General features: G+C 69.8%; 2 protein-coding genes across 2 annotated transcripts; one reads left to right on the top strand and one right to left on the bottom strand.

Moving 5' to 3' along the window:
- Nucleotides 1–955: 955 nt before the first annotated feature.
- On the bottom strand, nucleotides 956–11139 carry MCM7 (minichromosome maintenance complex component 7). Its single transcript, XM_065658104.1, is given in 14 exon segments — nucleotides 956–1353; nucleotides 1439–1522; nucleotides 3071–3202; nucleotides 4408–4451; nucleotides 4453–4520; nucleotides 4592–4741; nucleotides 7094–7174; nucleotides 7176–7225; nucleotides 7973–7979; nucleotides 8340–8520; nucleotides 9284–9408; nucleotides 9499–9663; nucleotides 10841–10920; nucleotides 11010–11139. Coding segments are annotated over 14 exon segments (1596 nt in total). The 5' UTR covers nucleotides 11041–11139.
- A 186-nt stretch (nucleotides 11140–11325) lies between these two features.
- AP4M1 (adaptor related protein complex 4 subunit mu 1) lies at nucleotides 11326–22826 on the top strand. The gene is made up of 15 exons (XM_065658105.1): nucleotides 11326–11613; nucleotides 11703–11794; nucleotides 12647–12753; nucleotides 13647–13743; nucleotides 15292–15402; nucleotides 15491–15565; nucleotides 16632–16694; nucleotides 17373–17439; nucleotides 17533–17586; nucleotides 18356–18462; nucleotides 19289–19380; nucleotides 19463–19507; nucleotides 20223–20273; nucleotides 20363–20480; nucleotides 22541–22826. The coding sequence occupies exons 1-15, from the start codon at nucleotides 11556–11558 to the stop codon at nucleotides 22736–22738; spliced, it is 1335 nt and encodes a 444-aa protein (XP_065514177.1). The 5' UTR covers nucleotides 11326–11555; the 3' UTR covers nucleotides 22739–22826.
- Nucleotides 22827–22974: the final 148 nt, after the last annotated feature.

Raw genomic sequence — 22974 nt, 5'->3', positions numbered from 1 at the left:
AGTTCCCCCCATTTCCCCCAGTCCCCCCAGCCCCTCACCGCAGGTCATTATCCTGGTCAGGCAGCAGCCAGAGCCCCCCAGTGCCCCCAGTTCCCCCAGTCCCCCCAGTGCCCCCAGCCCCTCACCCCAGTTGTTATCCTGGTTGTGCTGGTCGGGCAGCAGCCAGAGCCCCCCAGTTCCCCCAGTCCCCCCATTTCCCCCCCAGTTCCCCCCGGCCCCTCACCGCAGGTCGTTCTCCCGGTCGGGCAGCAGCCAGAGCCCCCCAGTGCCCCCATTTCCCCCCAGTCCCCCCATTTCCCCCCAGTCCCTCACCTCAGGTCATTATCCTGGTCGGGCAGCAGCCAGAGCCCCCCAGTCCCCCCATTTCCCCCGGCCCCTCACTGCAGGTCATTGTCACCATCCAGCAGCAGCCAGAGCCCCCCGGTTCCCCCAGTCCCCCCAGTCCCCCGGCCCCTCACCGCAGGTCATTATCCTGGTCGGGCAGCAGCCAGAGCCCCCCAGTGCCCCCAGTTCCCCCAGTCCCCCCAGTGCCCCCAGCCCCTCACCGCAGGTCATTATCCTGGTCAGACAGCAGCCAGAGCCCCCCAGTGCCCCCAGTTCCCCCAGTGCCCCCCATTTCCCCCCAGCCCCTCACCGCAGGTCATTATCCTGGTTGGGCAGCAGCCAGAGCCCCCCGGTTCCCCCCAGTGCCCCCCATTTCCCCCGGCCCCTGACCACAGGTCGTTCTCCCGGTTGGGCAGCAGCCAGAGCCCCCCGGTTCCCCCAGTGCCCCCCATTTCCCCCGGCCCCTCACCGCAGGTCATTATCCTGGTCAGACAGCAGCCAGAGCCCCCCGGTTCCCCCAGTGCCCCCCATTTCCCCCAGCCCCTCACCGCAGGTCGTTCTCCCGGTCGGGCCGGTCGGGCAGCAGCCAGAGCCCCCCAGTGCCCCCAGTCCCCCCAGTTCCCCCGGCCCCTCACCGCAGGTCGTTCTCCCGGTCGGGCCGGTCGGGCAGCAGCCAGAGCAGGTCGAAGCGCGACAGCAGCGCCGCCGGCAGCTGCACGTTGTGCTCCAGGCTGCGCCGCGGGTCGTAGCGCCCGTGGGCCGGGTTGGCGGCCGCCAGGATGGCGCAGCGGGCGTTGAGCGTGGCCAGCACGCCCGCCTTGGCGATGGACACGCTCTGCTGCTCCATCACCTCGTGGATGGCCGTGCGGTCGCCCTCCAGCATCTTGTCGAACTCGTCGATGCAGCAGACGCCGCGGTCGGCCAGCACCAGCGCGCCGCCCTCCAGCGCCAGCTCCCCGCTCAGCGGGTCGCGCAGCACGGCCGCCGTCAGCCCCACGCCCGAGGAGCCGCGGCCCGTCGTGTACTGGCCTGGGGGGACGCGGGGGGGGGGGCGCTGAGCGGGGGGCCGGGGGTTAGCGGGTCCCCGGGCCCCCCGGCGCGGGGCGGGACTCACTGCGCGGCGCCAGGCGGTCGATGTAGGACAGCAGCTGCGACTTGGCCACGCCGGGGTCGCCCATCAGGCAGATGTTGATGTTTCCTGGCGGGGGGGGGGGAAGAGGAGAAAGGTGAGGAAAGGGGGGGAAGGAGGGAAGGGGAACGGGGAGGGGAATGGGAACGGGGGGGTGAATGGGGACGGGGGGGGGGAATGGGAACGGGGGGGGGGGAATGGGAACGGGGGGGGGGGGAATGGGAACGGGGGGGGGGGAATGGGAACGGGGGGGGGGGAATGGGAACGGGGGGGCGAATGGAGAGAATGGGAACAGGGGGGTGAATGGGAACGGGGGGGGGAAAGGAGGGAATGGGAACGGGGGGGGAAAGGAGGGAATGGGAACGGGGGGGGGAATGGGAACGGGGGGGGGAATGGGAGCGGGGGGGGGAAGGAGGGAAGGGGAACGGGGGGGGAAATGGGAACGGGGGGGGAAAGGAGGGAATGGGAACGGGGGGTGAATGGGAGCGGGGGGGGGAAGGAGGGAAGGGGAACGGGGGGGGAATGGGAACGGGGGGGTGAATGGGAACGGGGGGGTGAATGGGAACGGGGGGGCGAATGGAAGAAAGGGGGGGGAAAGGAAGGAATGGGAACGGGGGGAATGGGAACGGGGGGGGAATGGGAACGGGGGGGAATGGGAACGGGGGGGGAATGGGAACGGGGGGGGGAATGGAGAGAATGGGAACCGGGGGGTGAATGGGAACAGGGGGGAAAGGAGGGAATGGGAACGGGGGGTGAATGGGAGCGGGGGGGGAATGGAGAGAATGGGAACGGGGGGCGGAATGGGAACGGGGGGGAATGGAGAGAATGGGAACCGGGGGGTGAATGGGAACAGGGGGGAAAGGAGGGAATGGGAACGGGGGGCGGAATGGGAACGGGGGGGGAATGGAGAGAATGGGAACAGGGGGGTGAATGGGAACGGGGGGGAAAGGAGGGAATGGGAACGGGGGGCGGAATGGGAACGGGGGGGGAATGGAGAGAATGGGAACCGGGGGGTGAATGGGAACAGGGGGGGAAAGGAGAGAATGGGAACGGGGGGCGGAATGGGAACGGGGGGGGAATGGAGAGAATGGGAACAGGGGGGTGAATGGGAACGGGGGGGGAAAGGAGGGAATGGGAACGGGGGGGCGAATTGGAACGGGGGGGCGAATGGGAAGAAAGTGGGGGGAAAGGAGGGAATGGGAACGGGGTGGGAATGGGAACGGGGGGGTGAATGGGAACGGGGGGGTGAATGGGAAGAAAGGGGGCGAATGGGAACGGGGGTGAATGGGAACGGGGATGAATGGGAAAAAAAGGGATGAATGGGAAAAAAGGGGGCGAATGGGAAAAAAGGGGGCAAATGGGAACGGGGGGCAAAAGGAGGGAATGGGACAGGGGGGTGAATGGGAAAAAAGGGATGAATGGGAAAAAAGGGATGAATGGGAAAAAAGGGATGAATGGGAACGGGGGGGGTGAATGGGAACAGGGGGGCGAATGGGAAGAAAGGGGGTGAATGGGAACAAAAGGGGGTGAACGGGAACAGGAGAGAGAAGAAAAACAGGGGGGTCAAAAGGGGGGGGCAAAATGGGGGGGATGGAAAAGGGGCCGGGGGGGCGGTACCGCGGATCTTCATGCCGCGGGGGCTGCGCTCCACGCCCCCCACCAGCAGCAGCAGCAGCGCCTTCTTCACGTCCTCGTGCCCGTAGATCTCGGGGGCGATGGAACCCGCCAGCTTCTCGTAGAAATCCTCCTCTGGGGGGCCGCGGCCGTGGGGGGGGCGCCGGGACCCCCCCTGCACCCCGGGACCCCCCGAACCCCCTGGGACCCCCCCAGGACCCCCTATGGGACCCCAGGACCCCCCAGGACTTCCCCAAACCCCCTGGACACCCCCAGGACCCCCTATGAGACCCCAGGACCCCCCAGGACTTCCCTCCCAGACCCTCTGGGACCCCCCCAGGACCCCCTATGGGACCCCAGGACCCCCCAGGACCCCCAGACCTCCCCAGACTTCCCCAAACCCCCTGGGACCCTCCCAGACCCCCTGGGACCCCCAACTAGGGACCCCCAACTAGGGACCCCCAACTAGGGACCCCCCCAAGACCCCATGGACCCCCACAGGACCCCCTATGAGACCCCAGGACCCCCCAGGACTTCCCCAAACCCCCTGGGACCCTCCCGGACCCCACCCTGGGACCCGCCCAGACCCCCTAGGACCCCCCCAGGACCCCCTACGAGACCCCAGGACCCCCAGACCTCCCCAGACTTCTCCAAACCCCCTGGGACCCTCCCAGACCCCCTGGGACCCCCAACTAGGGACCCCCCCAAGACCCCATGGACCCCCCCAGGACCCCCTATGAGACCCCAGGACTTCCCTCCCAGACCCTCTGGACACCCCCAGGACCCCTATGGGACCCCAGGCCCTATGGGACCCAGGACCCCCAGACCTCCCCAGACTTCCCCAAACCCCCCCCGGGACCCCCCCAGACCCCCTATGAAACCCCAGGACCCCCCAGGACTTCCCTCCCAGACCCCCTGGGACCCCCCCAGGACCCCTATGAGACCCCAGGACTTCCCTCCCAGACTCTCTGGACACCCCCAGGACTCCCTATGGGACCCCAGGACCCCCCGACTTCCCCAAATCCCCTGGGACCCCCCCAGGACCCCCTATGGGACCCCAGGACCCCCAGACCTCCCCAGACTTCCCCAAATCCCCCGGGACCCCCCCAGGACCCCCTATGGGACCCCAGGACCCCCCAGGACCCCCAGACCTCCCCAGACTTCCCAAACCCCCCCGGGACCCCCCCAGGACCCCCTATGAAACCCCAGGACCCCCAGGACTTCCCTCCCAGACCCCCTGGGACCCCCCCAGGACCCCCTATGGGACCCCCCCAGGACCTCCCCAGAGTCCCCCAGACCTTCTCCAACCCCCCACCCCGGGACCCCCCCGGCCCCCCCACCTGTGATCTGCCTCAGCTCGTCCTCGCTCAGCTCCTCGGCCCCCCTCGTCCTCCTGGCTCTTGCTCATCTTCACCACGCAATGAGCCTCCAGGTACGTCTCGGACAACAGGCCCTGGGCGGGGGGCGAGCGGGGGGTCTGGGGGTGCACGGGGGGGGCTGGGGGCCCCCCCCGGCCGGCCTCACCTGCGCCAGCTGCCGGAAGCCCGTGCGGAGCAGGGGCAGGAAGACGCCGGTGACGCTGACGTGGTCCCCGGGCTGCGCCAGCCGCGTGTTCTCGCCGTGGGCGGCCACCGTGATGGAGCGCGGGAGGTGGCCCACGGGGACCTGGTCGCTCTGGGGGGACACGATGGGGGCTTGGGGACACCTGGGGGCACCTGGGGACACCTGGGGACACCTGGTTGGTCTGGGGGGGACACGATGGGGGGCTTGGGGACACCTGGGGACACCTGGTTGGTCTGGGGGGGACACAATGGGGACACCTGGTTGGTCTGGGGGGGACACGATGGGGGGCTTGGGGACACCTGGGGACACCTGGGGGGACACAATGGGGGGCTTGGGGACACCTGGGGACACCCATGGGGACACCTGGTTGGTCTGGGGGGACACGATGGGGGCTTGGGGACACCTGGGGACACCTGGTTGGTCTGGGGGGACACAATGGGGGGCTTGGGGACACCTGGGGACACCCATGTGGACACCTGGTTGGTCTGGGGGACACAATGGGGGGCTTGGGGACACCTGGTTGGTCTGAGGGGGGACACAATGGGGGGGCTTGGGGACACCTGGTTGCTCTGGGGGGGACACGATGGGGGGCTGGGGACACCTGGGGACACCTGGTTGGTCTGGGGGGGACACAATGGGGGGCTTGGGGACACCTGGGGACACCTGGTCGGTCTGGGGGGGACACGATGGGGGGGCTTGGGGACACCTGGGGACACCTGGTCGGTCTGGGGGGGACACAATGGGGGGCTTGGGGACACCTGGGGACACCTGGGGGGACACAATGGGGGGCTTGGGGACACCCGGGGACACCTGGGGACACCTGGTTGCTCTGGGGGGACACAATGGGGGCTTGGGGACACCTGGGGACACCTGGGGGGACACAATGGGGGGCTTGGGGACACCCGGGGACACCTGGGGACACCTGGTTGCTCTGGGGGGGACACAATGGGGGGCTTGGGGACACCCGGGGACACCTGGTTGGTCTGGGGGACACACAATGCGGGGCTTGGGGACACCCGGGGACACCTGGTTGGTCTGGGGGGGACACAATGCAGGGGGCTTGGGGACACCTGGGGACACCTGGTTGGTCTGGGGGGACACGATGGGGGGCTTGGGGACACCTGGGGACACCTGGGGACACCTGGTTGGTCTGGGGGACACACAATGGGGGGCTTGGGGACACCCGGGACACCTGGTTGGTCTGGGGGACACACAATGGGGGGCTTGGGGACACCCGGGGACACCTGGGGACACCTGGTTGGTCTGGGGGGGACACAATGCGGGGGGCTTGGGGACACCTGGGGACACCTGGGGACACCTGGTCGCTCTGGGGGGACACAATGGGGGGCTTGGGGACACCTGGGGACACCTGGTTGGTCTGGGGGGGACACAATGGGGGGCTTGGGGACACCTGGGGACACCTGGTTGGTCTGGGGGGGACACAATGGGGGGCTTGGGGACACCTGGGGACACCTGGTTGGTCTGGGGGGGACACAATGGGGGGGGCTTGGGGACACCTGGGGACACCTGGGGACACCTGGTCGCTCTGGGGGACACACAATGGGGGGCTTGGGGACACCCGGGGACACCTGGTTGGTCTGGGGGACACACAATGGGGGGCTTGGGGACACCTGGGGACACCTGGTTGGTCTGGGGGACACACAATGGGGGGCTTGGGGACACCCGGGGACACCTGGTCGGTCTGGGGGGGACACGATGGGGGCTTGGGGACACCTGGGGACACCTGGTTGGTCTGGGGGGGACACAATGGGGGGGGCTTGGGGACACCTGGGACACCTGTTGGTCTGGGGGGGACACAATGGGGGGCTTGGGGACACCTGGGGACACCTGGGGACACCTGGTTGGTCTGGGTGGGGACACAATGGGGGGGGCTTGGGGACACCTGGGGACACCTGGGGACACCTGGTCACTCTGGGGGGACACAATGGGGGGCTTGGGGACACCTGGGGACACCTGGTTGGTCTGGGGGACACACAATGGGGGGCTTGGGACACCTGGGGACACCTGGTCGCTCTGGGGGACACACAATGGGGGCTTGGGGACACCCGGGGACACCTGGTTGGTCTGGGGGACACACAATGGGGGGCTTGGGACACCCGGGGACACCTGGTTGGTCTGGGGGGGACACAATGGGGGGCTTGGGGACACCTGGGGACACCTGGTCGGTCTGGGGGGACATAATAGGGGGGGCTTGGGGACACCTGGGGACACCTGGTTAGTCTGGGGGACACACAATGGGGGGGGCTTGGGGACACCTGGGGACACCTGGTTGCTCTGGGGGGGGACACAAAAGTGGGGGCTTGAGGCACACTGGGGCTGCTTTGGGGACACCCCGAGGTGCTGGGGACACCAGGGCTGGTTTGGGGACACCGGGGCTGGGCTGTGGCCACCGCGAGGTGCTCCTGGTGGGGGGGGGTGGCCCGGGACCCCCCAGGAACTCACGTGCTCCTGCAGCTTGATCTCCTGGAACTTGAGGAAGCGCGAGCCGCGGCTCTGCAGGTAGAGCCGCCCGCCCGCGCGGTTCCGTCTGGCACTCGCGGCTCCCGCACGTCAGCAGCGGCGTGAACGTGGGCGCTGGATCTGGGGACAGCGGGGACACCGGCGCTGCTTTGGGGACAGCCCGAGGCGCTGGGGACAGCCCGAGGCGCTGGGGACACCCCGAGGTGCTGGGGACACTGGGGCTGGATTGGGGACAGCCCGAGGCGCTGGGGACACCCCGAGGCACTGGGGACACCGGCGCTGCTTTGGGGACACCCCGAGGTGCTGGGGACACCGGGGCTGCTTTGGGGACACCCCGAGGTGCTGGGGACACCGGCGCTGCTTTGGGGACACCGGGGCTGGATTGGGGGACACCCCAAAGTGCTGGGGACACCGGTGCTGGTTTGGGGACACCCCGAGGTGCTGGGGACACCGGTGCTGCTTTGGGGACAGCCCGAGGTGCTGGGGACAACCCCGAGGTGCTGGGGACACCATGGCTGCTTTGGGGACACCGGCGCTGCATTGGGGACACCCCAAAGTGCCGGGGACACCGGTGCTGGTTTGGGGACACCCCGAGGTGCTGGGGACACCGGTGCTGCTTTGGGGACAGCCCGAGGTGCTGGGGACACCCTTGGGTGCTGGGGACACCAGGGCTGCTTTGGGGACACTGGGGCTGGATTTGGGGACACCCCAAAGTGCTGGGGACACCAGTGCTGGTTTGGGGACACCCCGAGGTGCTGGGGACACTCCGGCTGCTTTGGGGACAGCCTGAGGTGCTGGGGACACCGTGGCTGCTTTGGGGACACCGGCGCTGGATTGGGGACACCCCAAGGTGCTGGGGACACTGGCACTGGCTGGGGACACCGGGGCTGCTTTGGGGACACTGGGGCTGGATTGGGGACACCCCAAAGTGCTAGGGACACCGGGGCTGGTTTTGGGACACCCCGAGGTGCTGGGGACACCGGGACTGGTTTGGGGACACTGGGGCTGGGTTGGGGACACCCCAAAGTGCTGGGGACACTGGGACTGGTCTGGGGACACCCCAAAGTGCTGGGGACACCGGCGCTGGATTGGGGACACCAAACTGGCGTTGGGTGTCTCCACGACCAGTTCTGCTCCCAGTTAGTTTGGCACCCCCAAGTGGCACCGGGGCCGCTGTGGTGTCCCCCCAAGCCCCCCCCGGGCCCCCCAGGCCCCGGCGCTCGCTCACGGGCTGGTAGGTCTCGGCGCCGCACTGGTCGCAGGTGTACGTGGCCACGGCCAGCAGGGGTTTGACCTCGGAGACGCGGGTGACGACGCCGCGAACCGTCACCAGCTTCCCGATGCTGTCGGCACGGACCTCGCGGATCACGCGCGGCTTGGACGACGAGGGGGGGCGGAAGTACAGCTCGCTGGGGGGGCGCGGGGGTCAGGGGGTGGCAAGGGTCGGGGGGGACAGGGACATGGCAGGGGGACAAGGACACGTCGGGGGGACAAGGGTCACAGGGGTCGGGGGGGGGACAGGGACACATTGCGCGGATGGGGACATGTTGGGGGGACAAGGGTTGGGGCGGGGGACAGGGACATGTCGGGGGGACGGGGGTCGGGGGGGATGGGGACACATTGCGGGGATGGGGACACGTCGGGGGGACAAGGGTCGGTTGGGGACAGGGACATGCCGGGGGGACAAGGGTCGGGGGGGGGACAGGGACATGTCGGGGGAGACGGGGACACATTGGGGGGATGGGGACACGTCGGGGGGACAAGGGTCGGTTGGGGACAGGGACATGCCGGGGGGACAAGGGTCGGGGGGGGACAGGGACATGTCGGGGGGACGGGGGTCAGGGGGGGATGGGGACACATTGCGGGGATGGGGACACGTCAGGGGGCCAAGGGTTGGGGGGGGACAGGGATTGGGGGGGGACAGGGACATGTTGGAGGGACAAGGGCCACAGGGGTCAGGGGGGCACAGGGGTCAGGGGGGCACAGGCACACGTTTTGGGGGGGGGGGGACAGGGATGGGGCTGGGGGGCACAGAATAGGGCTGGGGGGGACGGGGGGGACACAACAGGGGACACAACGGGGGGTTCACGATGGGGGGGGTCACAACGAGGACATGGAGGGGACACGGGGGTCACAAAGGGGGACGCAGAGGGGGACACGGGGGGCACTCACAAGCGCCGCAGCAGCTCGGGCGGGTACTGGTTGTGGGGGGCGCGGGGCTCCCCCCCCTGGCGCCCGCGCTGCTCCAGCAGCAGCCGGTGCTCGATGTAAACGTCCAGCACGTCCTTCTGGGTCACCTGGGGACGTGGGGACGTCGCGGGAGGACCCGGGCCGGGGGGGGGGGGGACACACCGCGGATCCCCCCCGGACCCCCCCGTCCCGCTCACCTCGCGCTGCCGGTAAAGCGGCAGCAGCTCCTGGACGGCGTCGGCGAAGAGGCGGCCGTAGCGCCGCGCGTTGTCGCAGGTGGCCTGGGCCAGCTCGGGGTCGTCCTCGGCCACGTCGTCCAGCGCCACGTGCAGGGACACGCGCTCCCGGTGCGCCAGCGCCGTCTGGGGACACCGGACAGGGCTTGGGGACGCCCGACGGGGACCCCAACCCAGCCACGGGGACCCCAACCCAGCCACGAGCTCCTGATGCGCCGGGGTCATCTGGGGACACCCAACGGGGACCCCAACCCAGCCATGGGGACCCCAACCCAGCCACGGGGACCCCAACCCAGCCACGAGCTCCTGATGCGCCGGGGTCATCTGGGGACACCCAACGGGGACCCCAACCCAGCCACGGGGACCCCAACCCAGCCACGAGCTCCTGATGCGCCGGGGTCATCTGGGGACACCCAACAGGGACCCCAAACCAGCCATGGGGACCCCAACCCAGCCACGGGGACCCCAACCCAGCCATGGGGACCCCAACCCAGCCACAAGCTCCTGATGCGCCGGGGTCATCTGGGGACACCCAACGGGGACCCCAAACCAGCCATGGGGACCCCAACCCAGCCACGAGCTCATGATGCGCTGGGGTCATCTGGGGACACCCAACGGGGACCCCAACCCAGCCATGGGGACCCCAACCCAGCCACGAGCTCCTGATGTGCCGGGGTCATCTGGGGACACCCAACGGGGACCCCAACCCAGCCATGGGGACCCCAACCCAGCCACGGGGACCCCAAACCAGCCACGAGCTCCTGATGCGCTGGGGTCATCTGGGGACACCCAATGGAGACCCCAACCCAGCCATGGGGACCCCAACCCAGCCACGGGGACCTCAACCCAGCCATGAGCTCCTGATGCGCCGGGGTCATCTGGGGACACCCAACGGGGACCCCAACCCAGCCATGGAGACCCCAACCTAGCCACGAGCTCCTGATGTGCCAGGGAGGTCTGAGGACACCAAACGGGGCTTGGGGACCCCAAACTGGGACCAGAACCGGCCATGGGGACCCCAAACTGGGACCCTGAACTGGGCACGGGGACCCCAAACTGGGGACCCTGAACCGGGGACCAGAACCGGCCATGGGGACCCCAAACTGGGACCCTGAACTGGGCACGGGGACCCCGAACTGGCCATGGGGACCCTGAACCGGCCCCGGGGACCCCCGAACCGGGGACCCCAAACCAGCCCCGGGGACCCTGAACCGGCCCCGGGGACACGGGGACACGGAGGCCCCGGGTGGGGACACATTCACACCCGGTTCCGGTGTCCCCCCCGGGTCCCCCCCGCTCTCACCAGCTGCTCCCGGTACGGAAACTCTTTGCCGCCGTCGGCGCCATCGCGGTAGAATTCCTGCAGGAACCGCTTGGCCTTCTCTGCGGGAGGGAGCGGAGGGTCGGTCCCGGGTCCCCGGTTCCCCGGTTCCCGGTCCCCGTTCCCCGGTCCCCGGTCCCCGGTCCCGGACCTTTCTCAGCAGCGTAATCGCGCGGCGCCATCGCGGGGTCCGGGCCGGTTGGGCTCCGCTCGGTTCGATCGGGCTCCGCTCGGTTCGATCCGGCGCCGCTCCCGGTTCCCGCCGCCGCCGCCGCAAGTGGCGCGAAAACCCGGCGCCACGTGACCGCCGCCGCCCAATCCGGCGCCGGGTCGCGCCTTCCGGCCAATGGAAACGCGCGGCGGCGCCCGCGGGCACGCCCCCCCCCCCTTTGTCATGTGACCGGCACTGCGCGCGGCGGGACGCGGGTTCGGGGGGACCCAGGACACGCCCCTTCTTAAAGGGGCCGCGGCCGGGGGGGTTTTGGGGGGCGGGGCACGGATCCGGGGGGACACGCGGGCCCGGGGGGGGGACACGGACCTGGGGGGCGGGACAGGGACCCGGGGGGGGCGGTGCTGAGCCCTGGGGGGGTGGGAGGAGCGCGCGGGGTCTGGGGGCGCTGGGGAACGGGGGGTTCGGGGGGCGCCGAGCGCCGGGGGGGGTCCCCAAACCGACCCCCCGTGTCCCCGCAGCCCCGCGATGTTGTCCCAGCTCTTCATCCTCTCGTCCAAGGGCGACCGGCTCATCCATAAGGACTGTATCCTGCCCCCCCCCCCCCCCACCAAATCCGGGGGTGCCCCCCCCGTGTCCCCGTCCCCCCGTTTTCCTTGACCCCCCCCCCCCCAGTTCGCGGGGACACCGAGGGCGGCACCGACCTGGCCGAGACCTTTTACCGGCGGATCACGGCGCTGCCGGGGGACCAGGCGCCCGTGTTCATGGTGACGGGACACGGGGGGACACGGGGGGACAGGGGGACATGGGGACGGGGGGGGACACGGGGGGACAGGGGGGGACAGGGGGACATGGGGACATGGGGACGGGGGGGGACATGGGGACAGGGGGACATGGGGGGACAGGGGGACATGGGGACATGGGGACGGGGGGGGACATGGGGACAGGGGGACATGGGGGGACAGGGGGACACGGGGGGACGGGGAGGACATGGGGACGGGGGGGACAGGGGGACAGGAGGGACATGGGGGGACACGGGGACATGGGGGGACAGGGGGGGATAGGGGGGACAGGGGGACACGGAGACGGGGGTGACATGGGGGGACACAGGGACATGGGGACAGGGGGGGCATGGAGGACATGGGGACATAGGGGGACATGGGGGGACAGGAGGGGACATGGGGACATGGGCATGGGGGACACGGGGGGACAGGAGGGAGAGGGGGACACGGGGGGACATGGGGACAGGGGGACATCGGGGGACACGGGGCCAGGAGGGACACGGGGGGACACGGGGACATGGGGGGACGGGGGGGGACATGGGGATGGGGGGACATGGGGGGATATGGGGACATGGGGACGGGGGGGACATGGGGACAGGGGGACATGGGGGGACACGGGGACAGGGGGACATCGGGGGACACGGGGACATGGGGGGACGGGGGGGACATGGGGACGGGGGGACCTGGGGGGACACAGGGACAGGAGGGACACGGGGGGACAGGGGGACACGGGTGACACGGGGGGGTCATGCGGGACATGGGGGGACAGGGGGACACGGGAGGACAGGGGACACGGGGGGGACACGGGTGACACGGGGGGTCCCGCCGTGTCCCCAGGCCCACGGCGGGTGTCACTTCGCCCACGTTCGCCACGCGGGGCTGCACTTCGTGGCCACCACGACGCCCGACGCGTCGCCCTTCACGCTGGTGGAGTTTCTGAACCGGTACGGGGGGACACGGGGACACGGGGGGACACCGGGGGGACACCGGGGTCGTAACAGGCTGGTGACAGGGGGGACACGGGGACACGGGGGGACACGGGGGGGACATGGGGGTTGGGGGGGACACGGGTGTCAGAGGGGACATGGGGGGGACATGGAGGGGACATGGGGGTTGGGGGGGACACGGAGGGGACATGGGGACACGGGGGGGACATGGGGGTCAGGAGGGACGTGGGGACACGGGGGGGACACGGAGGGGACATGGGGGTCAGGGGGGATATGGGGACACGGGGGCACATGGAGGGGACACGGGGGGACACGGGGGGACACGGGGGACACGGGGCTGTCCCGGGCTGGTGTCAGAGGGGACACTGAGGGGACACGGGGGACACTGAGGGGACACGGGGCTGTCCCAGGCTGGTGTCAGAGGGGACACTGAGGGGACACAGGGGACACTGAGGGGACACGGGGCTGTCCCAGGCTGGTGTCAGAGGGGACACTGAGGGGACACAGGGGACACTGAGGGGACACGGGGCTGTCCCAGGCTGGTGTCAGAGGGGACACAGGGACACTGAGGGGACACGGGGGACACTGAGGGGACGCGGGGCTGTCCCGGGCTGGTGTCAGAGGGGACACAGGGGACATGGGGGACACTGAGGGGACACGGGGGGACACGGGGGGACACTGAGGGGACACGGGGGACACTGAGGGGACGCGGGGCTGTCCCAGGCTGGTGTCAGAGGGGACACTGAGGGGACACAGGGGACACTGAGGGGACACGGGGCTGTCCCGGGCTGGTGTCAGAGGGGACACAGGGGACATGGTGGGACACTGAGGGGACACAGGGGACACTGAGGGGACACGGGGGACACTGAGGGGACACGGGGCTGTCCCAGGCTGGCGACGCTGCTGCGCGATTTCTGCGGGACCCTGAGCGAGAGGAGCCTGAGCCAGAACTTCGGGCTCGTGTCCGAGCTGCTGGACGAGATGCTGGTGGGGACACGGGGGACACGGCGGGGACAGCGCAGGGGACACCAGGGGGGGCCTGGGGACATCACGGGGGGGTTGGGGACAGCGCGGGGGACACCAGGGGGGACCTGGGGACATCACGGGGGGGTTGGGGACAGCACGGGGGACACCAGGGGGGACCTGGGGACATCACGGGGGGGTTGGGGACAGCGCGGGGGACACCAGGGGGGACCTGGGGACATCACGGGGGGGTTGGGGACAGCACGGGGGACACCAGGGCGGACCTGGGGACATCACGGGGGGGTTGGGGACAGCGCGGGGGACACCAGGGCGGACACCATGGGGACATTGCGGGGGGGTTGGGGACACGGGGGACATCACGGGGGGGCTGGGGACATTGTGGGGGGGCTGGGGACATCACGGGGGGGTTGGGACATCATGGGGGACATCAGAGGGGGTGACAGGGACCCCCGGCTGGGAGGGAGGGGCCAGGCAGGGGATCCCCGGGTGACACTTTGTGACCCCCCCAGTGACACTCTGACCCCCCCCAGTGACACTTTGTGACCCCCCCAGTGACACTCTGACCCCCCCAGTGACACTTTGTGACCCCCCCAGTGACACTCTGACCCCCCCCAGTGACACTTTGTGACCCCCCCAGTGACACTCTGGCCCCCCCAGTGACACTTTGTGCCCCCCAGTGACACTCTGACCCCCCCCAGTGACACTTTGTGCCCCCCAGTGACACTTTGTGACCCCCCCAGTGACACTCTGACCCCCCCCAGTGACACTTTGTGCCCCCCAGTGACACTCTGACCCCCCCCAGTGACACTCTGCCCCCCCAGTGACACTCTGACCCCCCCCAGTGACACTTTGTGACCCCCCAGTGACACTCTGCCCCCCCAGTGACACTCTGACCCCCCCCAGTGACACTTTGTGACCCCCCAGTGACACTCTGACCCCCCCCAGTGACACTTTGTGACCCCCCCAGTGACACTCTGACCTCCCCCAGTGACACTTTGTGACCCCCCAGTGACACTCTGACCCCCCCAGTGACACTTTGTGACCCCCCCAGTGACACTCTGACCCCCCCCAGTGACACTTTGTGACCCCCCCAGTGACACTCTGACCCCCCCAGTGACACTTTGTGACCCCCCCAGTGACACTCTGCCCCCCCAGTGACACTCTGCCCCCCCAGTGACACTCTGACCCCCCCCAGTGACACTTTGTGACCCCCCCAGTGACACTCTGACCCCCCCCAGTGACACTTTGTGACCCCCCAGTGACACTCTGGCCCCCCCAGTGACACTCTGACCCCCCCCAGTGACACTTTGTGACCCCCCCAGTGACACTCTGCCCCCCCCAGTGACACTCTGCCCCCCCAGTGACACTCTGACCCCCCCAGTGACACTCTGGCCCCCCCAGTGACACTTTGTGACCCCCCCAGTGACACTCTGACCCCCCCCAGTGACACTTTGTGACCCCCCCAGTGACACTCTGCCCCCCCCAGTGACACTTTGTGACCCCCCCCAGTGACACTTTCTGCCCCCCCAGTGACACTTTCTGCCCCCCCAGGCCCACGGCCACATCCAGAGCACGTCCCCCGCGGTGCTGCGCAGCGTCCTGCACAGCGACCCCGAGGCCACCAAACCCTTCAGCCTGCTGGACCTGGGCTCCGTGGGGCTGGTGAGGCCGGGGCCACGCGGGGACCCCCCCGGGGACCTCCCCCCGGGGACCCCCCCGCGTCCCCAACGTCCCCTCCGCGCCCCCCCAGTTCGGAGCCGACACCCAGCAGAGCCGCGTGGCGCCCGGAGCCGCAGCCGCGCGCGGAGCAGGTAGGGCCGGGGGGGTCCCCGGGGTGTCCCCAGGGGTCCCCGGGGGGTGTCCCCGGGGGGTGTCCCAGGGTGACCCCTGGGGTGTCCCCCAAGGGTGTCCCCAGGGTGTCCCAAGATGTCCCAGGGTGTCCCCCGGGGTGTCCCCAGGTGCCCCCAGGGGGTGTCCCAGGGTGACCCCTGGGGTGTCCCCAGGGTGTGTCCCCAGGGGTGTCCCCAGGTGTCCCTGGGGGGTGTCCCAGGGTGACCCCAGGGGTGTCCCCCAAGGGTGTCCCAAGATGTCCCAGGGTGTCCCCCGGGGTGTCCCCAGGTGTCCCCAGGGGGTGTCCCAGGGTGACCCCTGGGGTGTCCCCAGGGTTTGTCCCCAGGGGTGTCCCCAAGTGTCCCCAGGGGGTGTCCCCGGGGTGTCCCCGGGTGTCCCCAGGGTGTCCCCAAGGTGACCCCAGGGGTGTCCCCCAAGGGTGTCCCCAGGGTGTCCCAAGATGTCCCAGGGTGTCCCCCGGGGTGTCCCCAGGTGTCCCCGGGGGGTGTCCCCAGGGGGTGTCCCAGGGTGACCCCTGGGGTGTCCCCAGGGTTTGTCCCCAGGGGTGTCCCCCAAGTGTCCCCAGGGGGTGTCCCCGGGGTGTCCCAGGGTGTCCGCAAGTGTCCCCAGGGTGTCCCAGGGGGTGTGCCCAGGGTGTGTCCCCAAGGTGTCCCCAGGGGGTGTCCCCAGGGTGTATCCCCAGGATGTCCCAGGGTGTCCCCAAGGTGTCCCCAGGGGTGACCCCGGGGTGTCCTTGGGGTGTCCCTGGGGTGTCCGGGGGAGTGTCCCCAGGGTGTCCCCAGCGTGTCCCCAAGGTGTCCCCAGGGTGTCCCTGGGTTGTCCCCAGGGTGTCCCGGGGGTGTCCCCAGGGTGTCCCAAACAACCACCACCCGGGGGTGTCCCCACGGTGTCCGCAGGGTGTCCCCGGGTTGTCCCCAGGGTGTCCCCAAGGTGTCCCCAGGGTGTCCCCGGGTGTCCCCAGGGTGTCCCGGGGGTGTCCCCAGGGTGTGTCCCAGGGTGTCCCCACCCCGCCGGGGTCCCCACCTTGTCCCCCCCCGCAGGGCGCCAGGAACGAGGTTTTCGTGGACGTGGTGGAGCGGCTGACGGTCGTCATCGCCGCCAACGTGAGCGGGACGCGCGGCCCGGCGTGTCCCCAATGGGTCCCCAAGGGACCCCGAGGGACCCCGAGGGACCCCCCACCCCTCAGCGTGTCCCCAACTTGTCCCCAAGGGACCCCCGTGTCCCCCCGCCCTTCACTGTGTCCCCAGGGGACCCTCATGTCCCCCCACCCCGCAACTTGTCCCCAAGGGACTCCGTGCCCTCCCGACCTTTGGCGTGTCCCCAACTTGTCCCCAAGGGACCCCCGTGTCCCCCCGCCCCTTGATGTGTCCTAAGGGCCCCCACGTCCCCCACCCTTCACCGTGTCCCCAAGGGACCCCCGTGTCCCCCCACCCCTTGATGTGTCCCCAAGGGCCCCCACGTCCCCCACCCTTCACCGTGTCCCCAAGGGACCCCCGTGTCCCCCCACCCCTTGATGTGTCCTAAGGGCCCCCACGTCCCCCACCCTTCACCATGTCCCCAAGGGACCCCCGTGTCCCCCCACCCCACAACTTGTCCCCAAGAGCCCCCATGTCCCCCACCTTTCACCGTGTCCCCAAGGGACCCCCATGTCCCCCACCTTTCACCGTGTCCCAAAGGGCCCCCATGTCCCCCCCACCTTTCACTGTGTCCCCCAGGGCCCCCCGTGTCCCCCACCCTTTGGTGTGTCCCCAACTTGTCCCCAAGGCCCCCGCGTCCCCCAGGGCACCCCGCTCAAGGTGGACGTGCAGGGCGAGCTCCGCCTCAAGTGCTTCCTGCCCGCCTGCCCGGGTAAGGGGGGGCTGGGGGGCCGGGGGGGGGTTGGGGACCCCCCGTGCCCCCCCGGGTGTCCCCATGTGTCCCCATGTGTCCCCGGCCCCCCAGAGATGCTCATCGGGCTGAGCGAGGAATTCTGCGTGGGCAAGTCGGAGCTGCGGGGTGAGCCCCCCAAAATCTCCCCAAAACCCCCAAAGCCCCGTGACCCCAGACCCCCCTGTGACCCCCAAACCCCTGTGACCCCCAGACCCCCGTGACCCCCCTGTGACCCCCAAACCCCTCTGTGACCCCAGACCCCCTGTGACCCCCCTGTGACCCCCAAACCCCTGTGACCCCCAGACCCCCCTGTGACCCCCAAACCCCCCCGTGACCCCAGACCCCCCTGTGACCCCCAAACCCCCCCGTGACCCCAGACCCCCCGTGACCCCCAAACCCCTCTGTGACCCCCAGACCCCCCTGTGACCCCCAAACCCCTCTGTGACCCCAGACCCCCCGTGACCCCCAAACCCCCCCGTGACCCCAGACCCCCCTGTGACCCCCAAACCCCTGTGACCCCCAGACCCCCCTGTGACCCCTCAACCCCTCTGTGACCCCAGACCCCCCTGTGACCCCCAAACCCCTCTGTGACCCCCAAACCCCCCTGACCCCCCTGTGACCCCTCAACCCCTCTGTGACCCCAGACCCCCCTGTGACCCCCAAACCCCTGTGACCCCCAAACCCCCCTGACCCCCCTGTGACCCCCCAACCCCTCTGTGACCCCAGACCCCCCTGTGACCCCCAAACCCCTCTGTGACCCCCAAACCCCCGTGACCCCCCTGTGACCCCTCAACCCCTCTGTGACCCCAGACCCCCCTGTGACCCCCAGACCCCCCTGTGACCCCTCTGTGACCCCAGACCCCGCTGTGACCCCCGTGCCCCCCGTGCCCCCCAGGTTACGGAGCCGCCGTGCGCGTGGACGAGTGCGCGTTCCACGCCTGTGTGAGACTGGACGAGTTCGAGAGCAACAGGGTCCTGAGGGTCACCCCGAGTCCCGGGGAGGTGACACGGGGGACACGGGGACATGGGGACACGGGGGGACATGGGGGACACAGGGGACACGGGGGGACACAGGAGCGGGAGGGTCCTGGGGAGGTGACATGGGGGACACGGGGGGACATGGGGACACGGGGGGACATGGAGGACACAGGGGACGCAGGGACATGAGGGACACGGGGGCATGGGGGACACGGAGGACATGGGGGACACGGGGGACATGAGAGACATGGGGGACACGGAGGACACAGAGGACATGGGGGACACAGGGGACACGGGGGACATGGGAGATATGGGGAGGACATGGGGGGACACGGGAGTGGGAGGGTCCTGAGGGAGGTGACACAGGGGACAGGGGGGACAGGGGGGACACGGGGACATGGGGACACGGGGGGGCATGGAGTACACAGGGGACACGGGGACATGAGGGACACAAGGGACATTGGGGGACATGAGGACACGGGGACATGAGGGACACGGGGGACATGGGGGACATGGGGGACACAGGGGGACACGGAGGACATGGGGGACACGGGGGACATGGGAGATATGGGGAGGACATGGGGGGACACGGGAGTGGGAGGGTCCTGAGGGAGGTGACACAGGGGACAGGGGGGACATGGGGGACACGGGGACATGGGGACACGGGGGGACACGGGACATGAGGGACACGAGGGACATGGGGGGCACACGGGGACATGGGGGGGACACGGCAGCGGGAGGGTCCTGAGGGTCACCCCGAGTCCTGGGGAGGTGACATGGGGGGGGACACAGGGGACATGGGGGGTCCTGGGGCAGCTGCCGCCCCCCCCGATGGCCGTGTCCCCCCCAGGTGACGCTGATGCGGTACCAGCTGGCGGACGACGTCCCCTCCCCGCTGCCCTTCCGCCTCTTCCCCAGCGTGGACATGGAGCCGGGGGGCAGGTGGGGGGGGGGACACCCCCGTTCTGACTGTCCCTGGGGGGGTCGCCCCAATTCTGACCGTCCCCCCCCCGTGTCCCCGCAGGCTGCGGCTCTACCTGAAGCTCCGCTGCGATCTGCCCCCCAAAAGGTGGGGGTGCGGGGAGGGGGGGCTGCGGCAGAGACCCCCCCCGGCCCCCCCAAACCCACCGACCTCCCCAACCCCCCTGACCCCCCAAAATACGCCCTGATCCCCCCAAACCCCCCTGACTCCTCAAACCCTGACCCCCCCAAATACCCCGACCCCCCAAATACCTCCTGACCCCCCCAAACCCCCTGACCCCCCCAAACCCTGACCCCCCAAATACCCTCTGACCCCCCCAAACCCCCTGACCCCCCCAAACCCTGACCCCCCAAATATCTCCAGAACACCCAAACCCTCCTGACCCCCGAAATACCTCCTGACCCCCCCAAACCCCCCTGGCCCCCTGAAACTCCCCTGACCCCCCCAAACCCTGACCCCCCCAAACCCCCCTGGCCCCCTGAAACCCCCCTGACCCCCCCAAACCCTGACCCCCCCAAAGCCCCCTGACCCCCCGAAACCCCCCTGACCCCCCCAAATACCTCCTGACCCCCCCAAACCCCCCTGACCCCCAAACCCTGACCCCCCCCAAATACTCTCTGGCCCCCCCCAACCTTGACCCCCCCCAACCCTCCTGACCCCCCAAACCTTGACCCCCCAAGCCCCTCTGACCCCCCCAAACCCCCCTGACCCCCAAACCCTGACCCCCCCCAAATACTCTCTGACCCCCCCCAACCTTGACCCCCCCGAACCCCCCTGACCCCCCCTGCCCCCCCATTTCCAGCCAAGCCGTCAACGTCCGCCTGCAGCTGCCGGTGCCCAAGGGGGTGACCAGGTGGGTTCCCCCATTCGGGGCTGGGGGGGCTGGGGACCGTCCCCCTCCCCATGACCCCCCGGCCCCCTGTGACCCCCCCGGCCCCCCAGTTTGTCGCAGGAGCTCAGCAGCCCCGAGCAGACGGCCCAGCTGTCCCCGGCCACCCGGTGCCTGTGCTGGGCCGTCCCGCGCTGCCAGGGGGGGTCCCAGCTCTGCGCCCGCTTCAAGGTCAGACCCTCACCCCCCCGCCATCCCCGGGGCGTCCCCGCTGTCCCCGCGTCATCCCCAGGGTGTCCCCAGTGTCCCCGTGTCATCCCCAGTGTCCCTGTGTCATCCCCGGTGTCCCCAGGTTGTCCCCAGTGTCCCTGTGCCATCCCCAGGGTGTCCCCAGTGTCCCTGTGTCATCCCCAGTGTCCCTGTGTCGTCCCCAGTGTCCTCGTGTCATCCCCAGTGTCCCTGTGCCATCCCCGGGGCGTCCCCGCTGTCCCCGCATCATCCCCAGGGTGTCCCCAGTGTCCTCGTGTCATCCCCAGTGCCCCCGTGTCATCCCCGGTGTCCCCAGTGTCCCCGTGTCATCCCCAGTGTCCCTGTGTCATCCCCAGTGTCCCCAGGTTGTCCCCAGTGTCCCTGTGCCATCCCCGGGGCGTCCCCAGTGTCCCTGTGCCATCCCCGGGGTGTCCCCAGTGCCCCCGTGTCATCCCCGGTGTCCCCAGGTTGTCCCCAGTGTCCCTGTGCCATCCCCGGGGCGTCCCCGCTGTCCCCGCATCATCCCCAGGGTGTCCCCAGTGTCCTCGTGTCATCCCCAGTGCCCCCGTGTCATCCCCGGTGTCCCCAGTGTCCCCGTGTCATCCCCAGTGTCCCTGTGTCATCCCCAGTGTCCCCAGGTTGTCCCCAGTGTCCCTGTGCCATCCCCGGGGCGTCCCCAGTGTCCCTGTGCCATCCCCGGGGTGTCCCCAGTGCCCCCGTGTCATCCCCGGTGTCCCCAGGTTGTCCCCAGTGTCCCTGTGCCATCCCCAGGGTGTCCCCGCTGTCCCCGTGTCATCCCCAGGGTGTCCCCAGTGTCCCCGTGTCATCCCCAGTGTCCCCGTGTCATCCCCGGTGTCCCTGTGCCATCCCCGGTGTCCCCAGTGTCCTCGTGTCATCCCCAGTGTCCCTGTGTCATCCCCAGTGTCCCTGTGTCATCCCCGGTGTCCCCAGGTTGTCCCCAGTGTCCCTGTGCCATCCCCAGGGTGTCCCCAGTGTCCCCATGTCATCCCCAGTGTCCCCAGGTTGTCCCCAGTGTCCCTGTGTCATCCCTGTGTTGTCCCCAGTTTCCCTCTGTCATCCCTGGGCTCCCCGGGGTGTCCCCAGTGTCCCCATGTTGTCCCCGGTGTCCCTGTGTTGTCCCCATTGTCCCTGTGCCATCCCCAGTGTCCCCATGTTGTCCCTTGTGTCCCCTGCCATCCCCACTGTCCCCACGTTGTCCCTGGTGTCCCCACTGTCCCCACGTTGTCCCCCCTGTCCCCACGGTGTCCCTGCTGTCCCTGTGTTGTCCCCACTGTCCCCATGTTGTCCCCGTATTGTCCCCCCTGGCCCTGCCTTGTCCCACTGTCCCGTATTGTCCCCGTGTCCCCATGCCCCAGCTGTCCCTGCCTTGTTGCCCTGTCCCCATATTGTCCCCTGTCTGGTGCCGCGGCTGGAGCTGCCTTGTCCCACTGTCCCCACGGTGTCCCCTTGTCCCCACTGTCCCCTTGTCCCCACGGTGTCCCCCCTGTCCCCACTGTCCCCTTGTCCCCATGGTGGCCCCACCGTCCCCTTGTCCCCACTGTCCCCCCTGTCCCCACGGTGTCCCCCCGTCCCCTTGTCCCCACTGTCCCCATGGTGTCCCCACTGTCCCCTTGTCCCCACTGTCCCCATGGTGTCCCCACCGTCCCCTTGTCCCCACTGTCCCCACTGTCCCCATGGTGTCCCCACTGTCCCCTTGTCCCCCCTGTCCCCTTGTCCTCACTGTCCCCTTGTCCCCACGGTGTCCCCCCGGCCCCTTGTCCCCACTGTCCCCCTGTCTCCTTGTCCCCACTGTCCCCTTGTCCCCTTGTCCCCACTGTCCCCTTGTCCCCACTGTCCCCCTGTCCCCTTGTCCCCACTGTCCCCTTGTCCCCACGGTGTCCCCCCTGTCCCCTTGTCCCCTGTGCGGTGCCACAGCTGGAGCTGCCTTGTCCCCCTGTCCCCACTGTCCCTGTGTCCCCACTGTCCCTGCATTGTCCCCCTGTCCCCCCGGTGTCCCCACCGTCCCCTGTGCGGTGCCGCAGCTGGAGCTGCCGGGCCGCGGCCGCGCGGCGCTGCTGGAGCTGGGCCCGGTGAACTTGACCTTCGAGCTGCCGGCGCAGACGAGCTCGGGGCTGCGCGTTCGCTTCCTGCGCCTGCCGGGGGCCGGGGGGCCGGGGGGGCCCCCCCAGCGCTGGCTGCGCTACCTGACCCACAGCGACTCCTACGTACTGCGCCTCTGACCCCCCCGGGCCCCCCCAAACCTGCACGGGTCCCCCCGGACCCCCCCAAACCCACCCAGGTCCCCTGGAGCCCCCCAAACCCGCCGGGGTCCCCCAAATCCTCCTGGACCCCCCCGAACCCACCGGGGTCCCCCAAATCCTCCCGGACCCCCCCCGGGCTCCCCCAAACCCACCAGGGTTCCCTGGAGCCCCCCAAATCCTCCCGGACTCCCCCGGGTCCCCCCAAACTCCCTGGA

This window comes from Caloenas nicobarica, unplaced genomic scaffold, assembly GCF_036013445.1.
Source record: "Caloenas nicobarica isolate bCalNic1 unplaced genomic scaffold, bCalNic1.hap1 Scaffold_548, whole genome shotgun sequence".
NCBI classification, from domain to species: domain Eukaryota; kingdom Metazoa; phylum Chordata; class Aves; order Columbiformes; family Columbidae; genus Caloenas; species Caloenas nicobarica.
This window is presented reverse-complemented; position numbering and strand designations above follow the sequence as displayed.

What these genes read in the sequence shown, in the direction of transcription:
- AP4M1 (XM_065658105.1), top strand. Translation starts at nt 11,556, where the DNA reads ATGTTGTCCCAGCTCTTCATCCTCTCGTCCAAGGGCGACCGGCTCATC. An exon ending in CGGTCGTCATCGCCGCCAAC is followed by an intron (nt 16,695 to 17,372) that starts GTGAGCGGGACG and finishes CGCGTCCCCCAG; the next exon opens with GGCACCCCGCTCAAGGTGGA. An exon ending in GGGCAAGTCGGAGCTGCGGG is followed by an intron (nt 17,587 to 18,355) that starts GTGAGCCCCCCA and finishes CGTGCCCCCCAG; the next exon opens with GTTACGGAGCCGCCGTGCGC.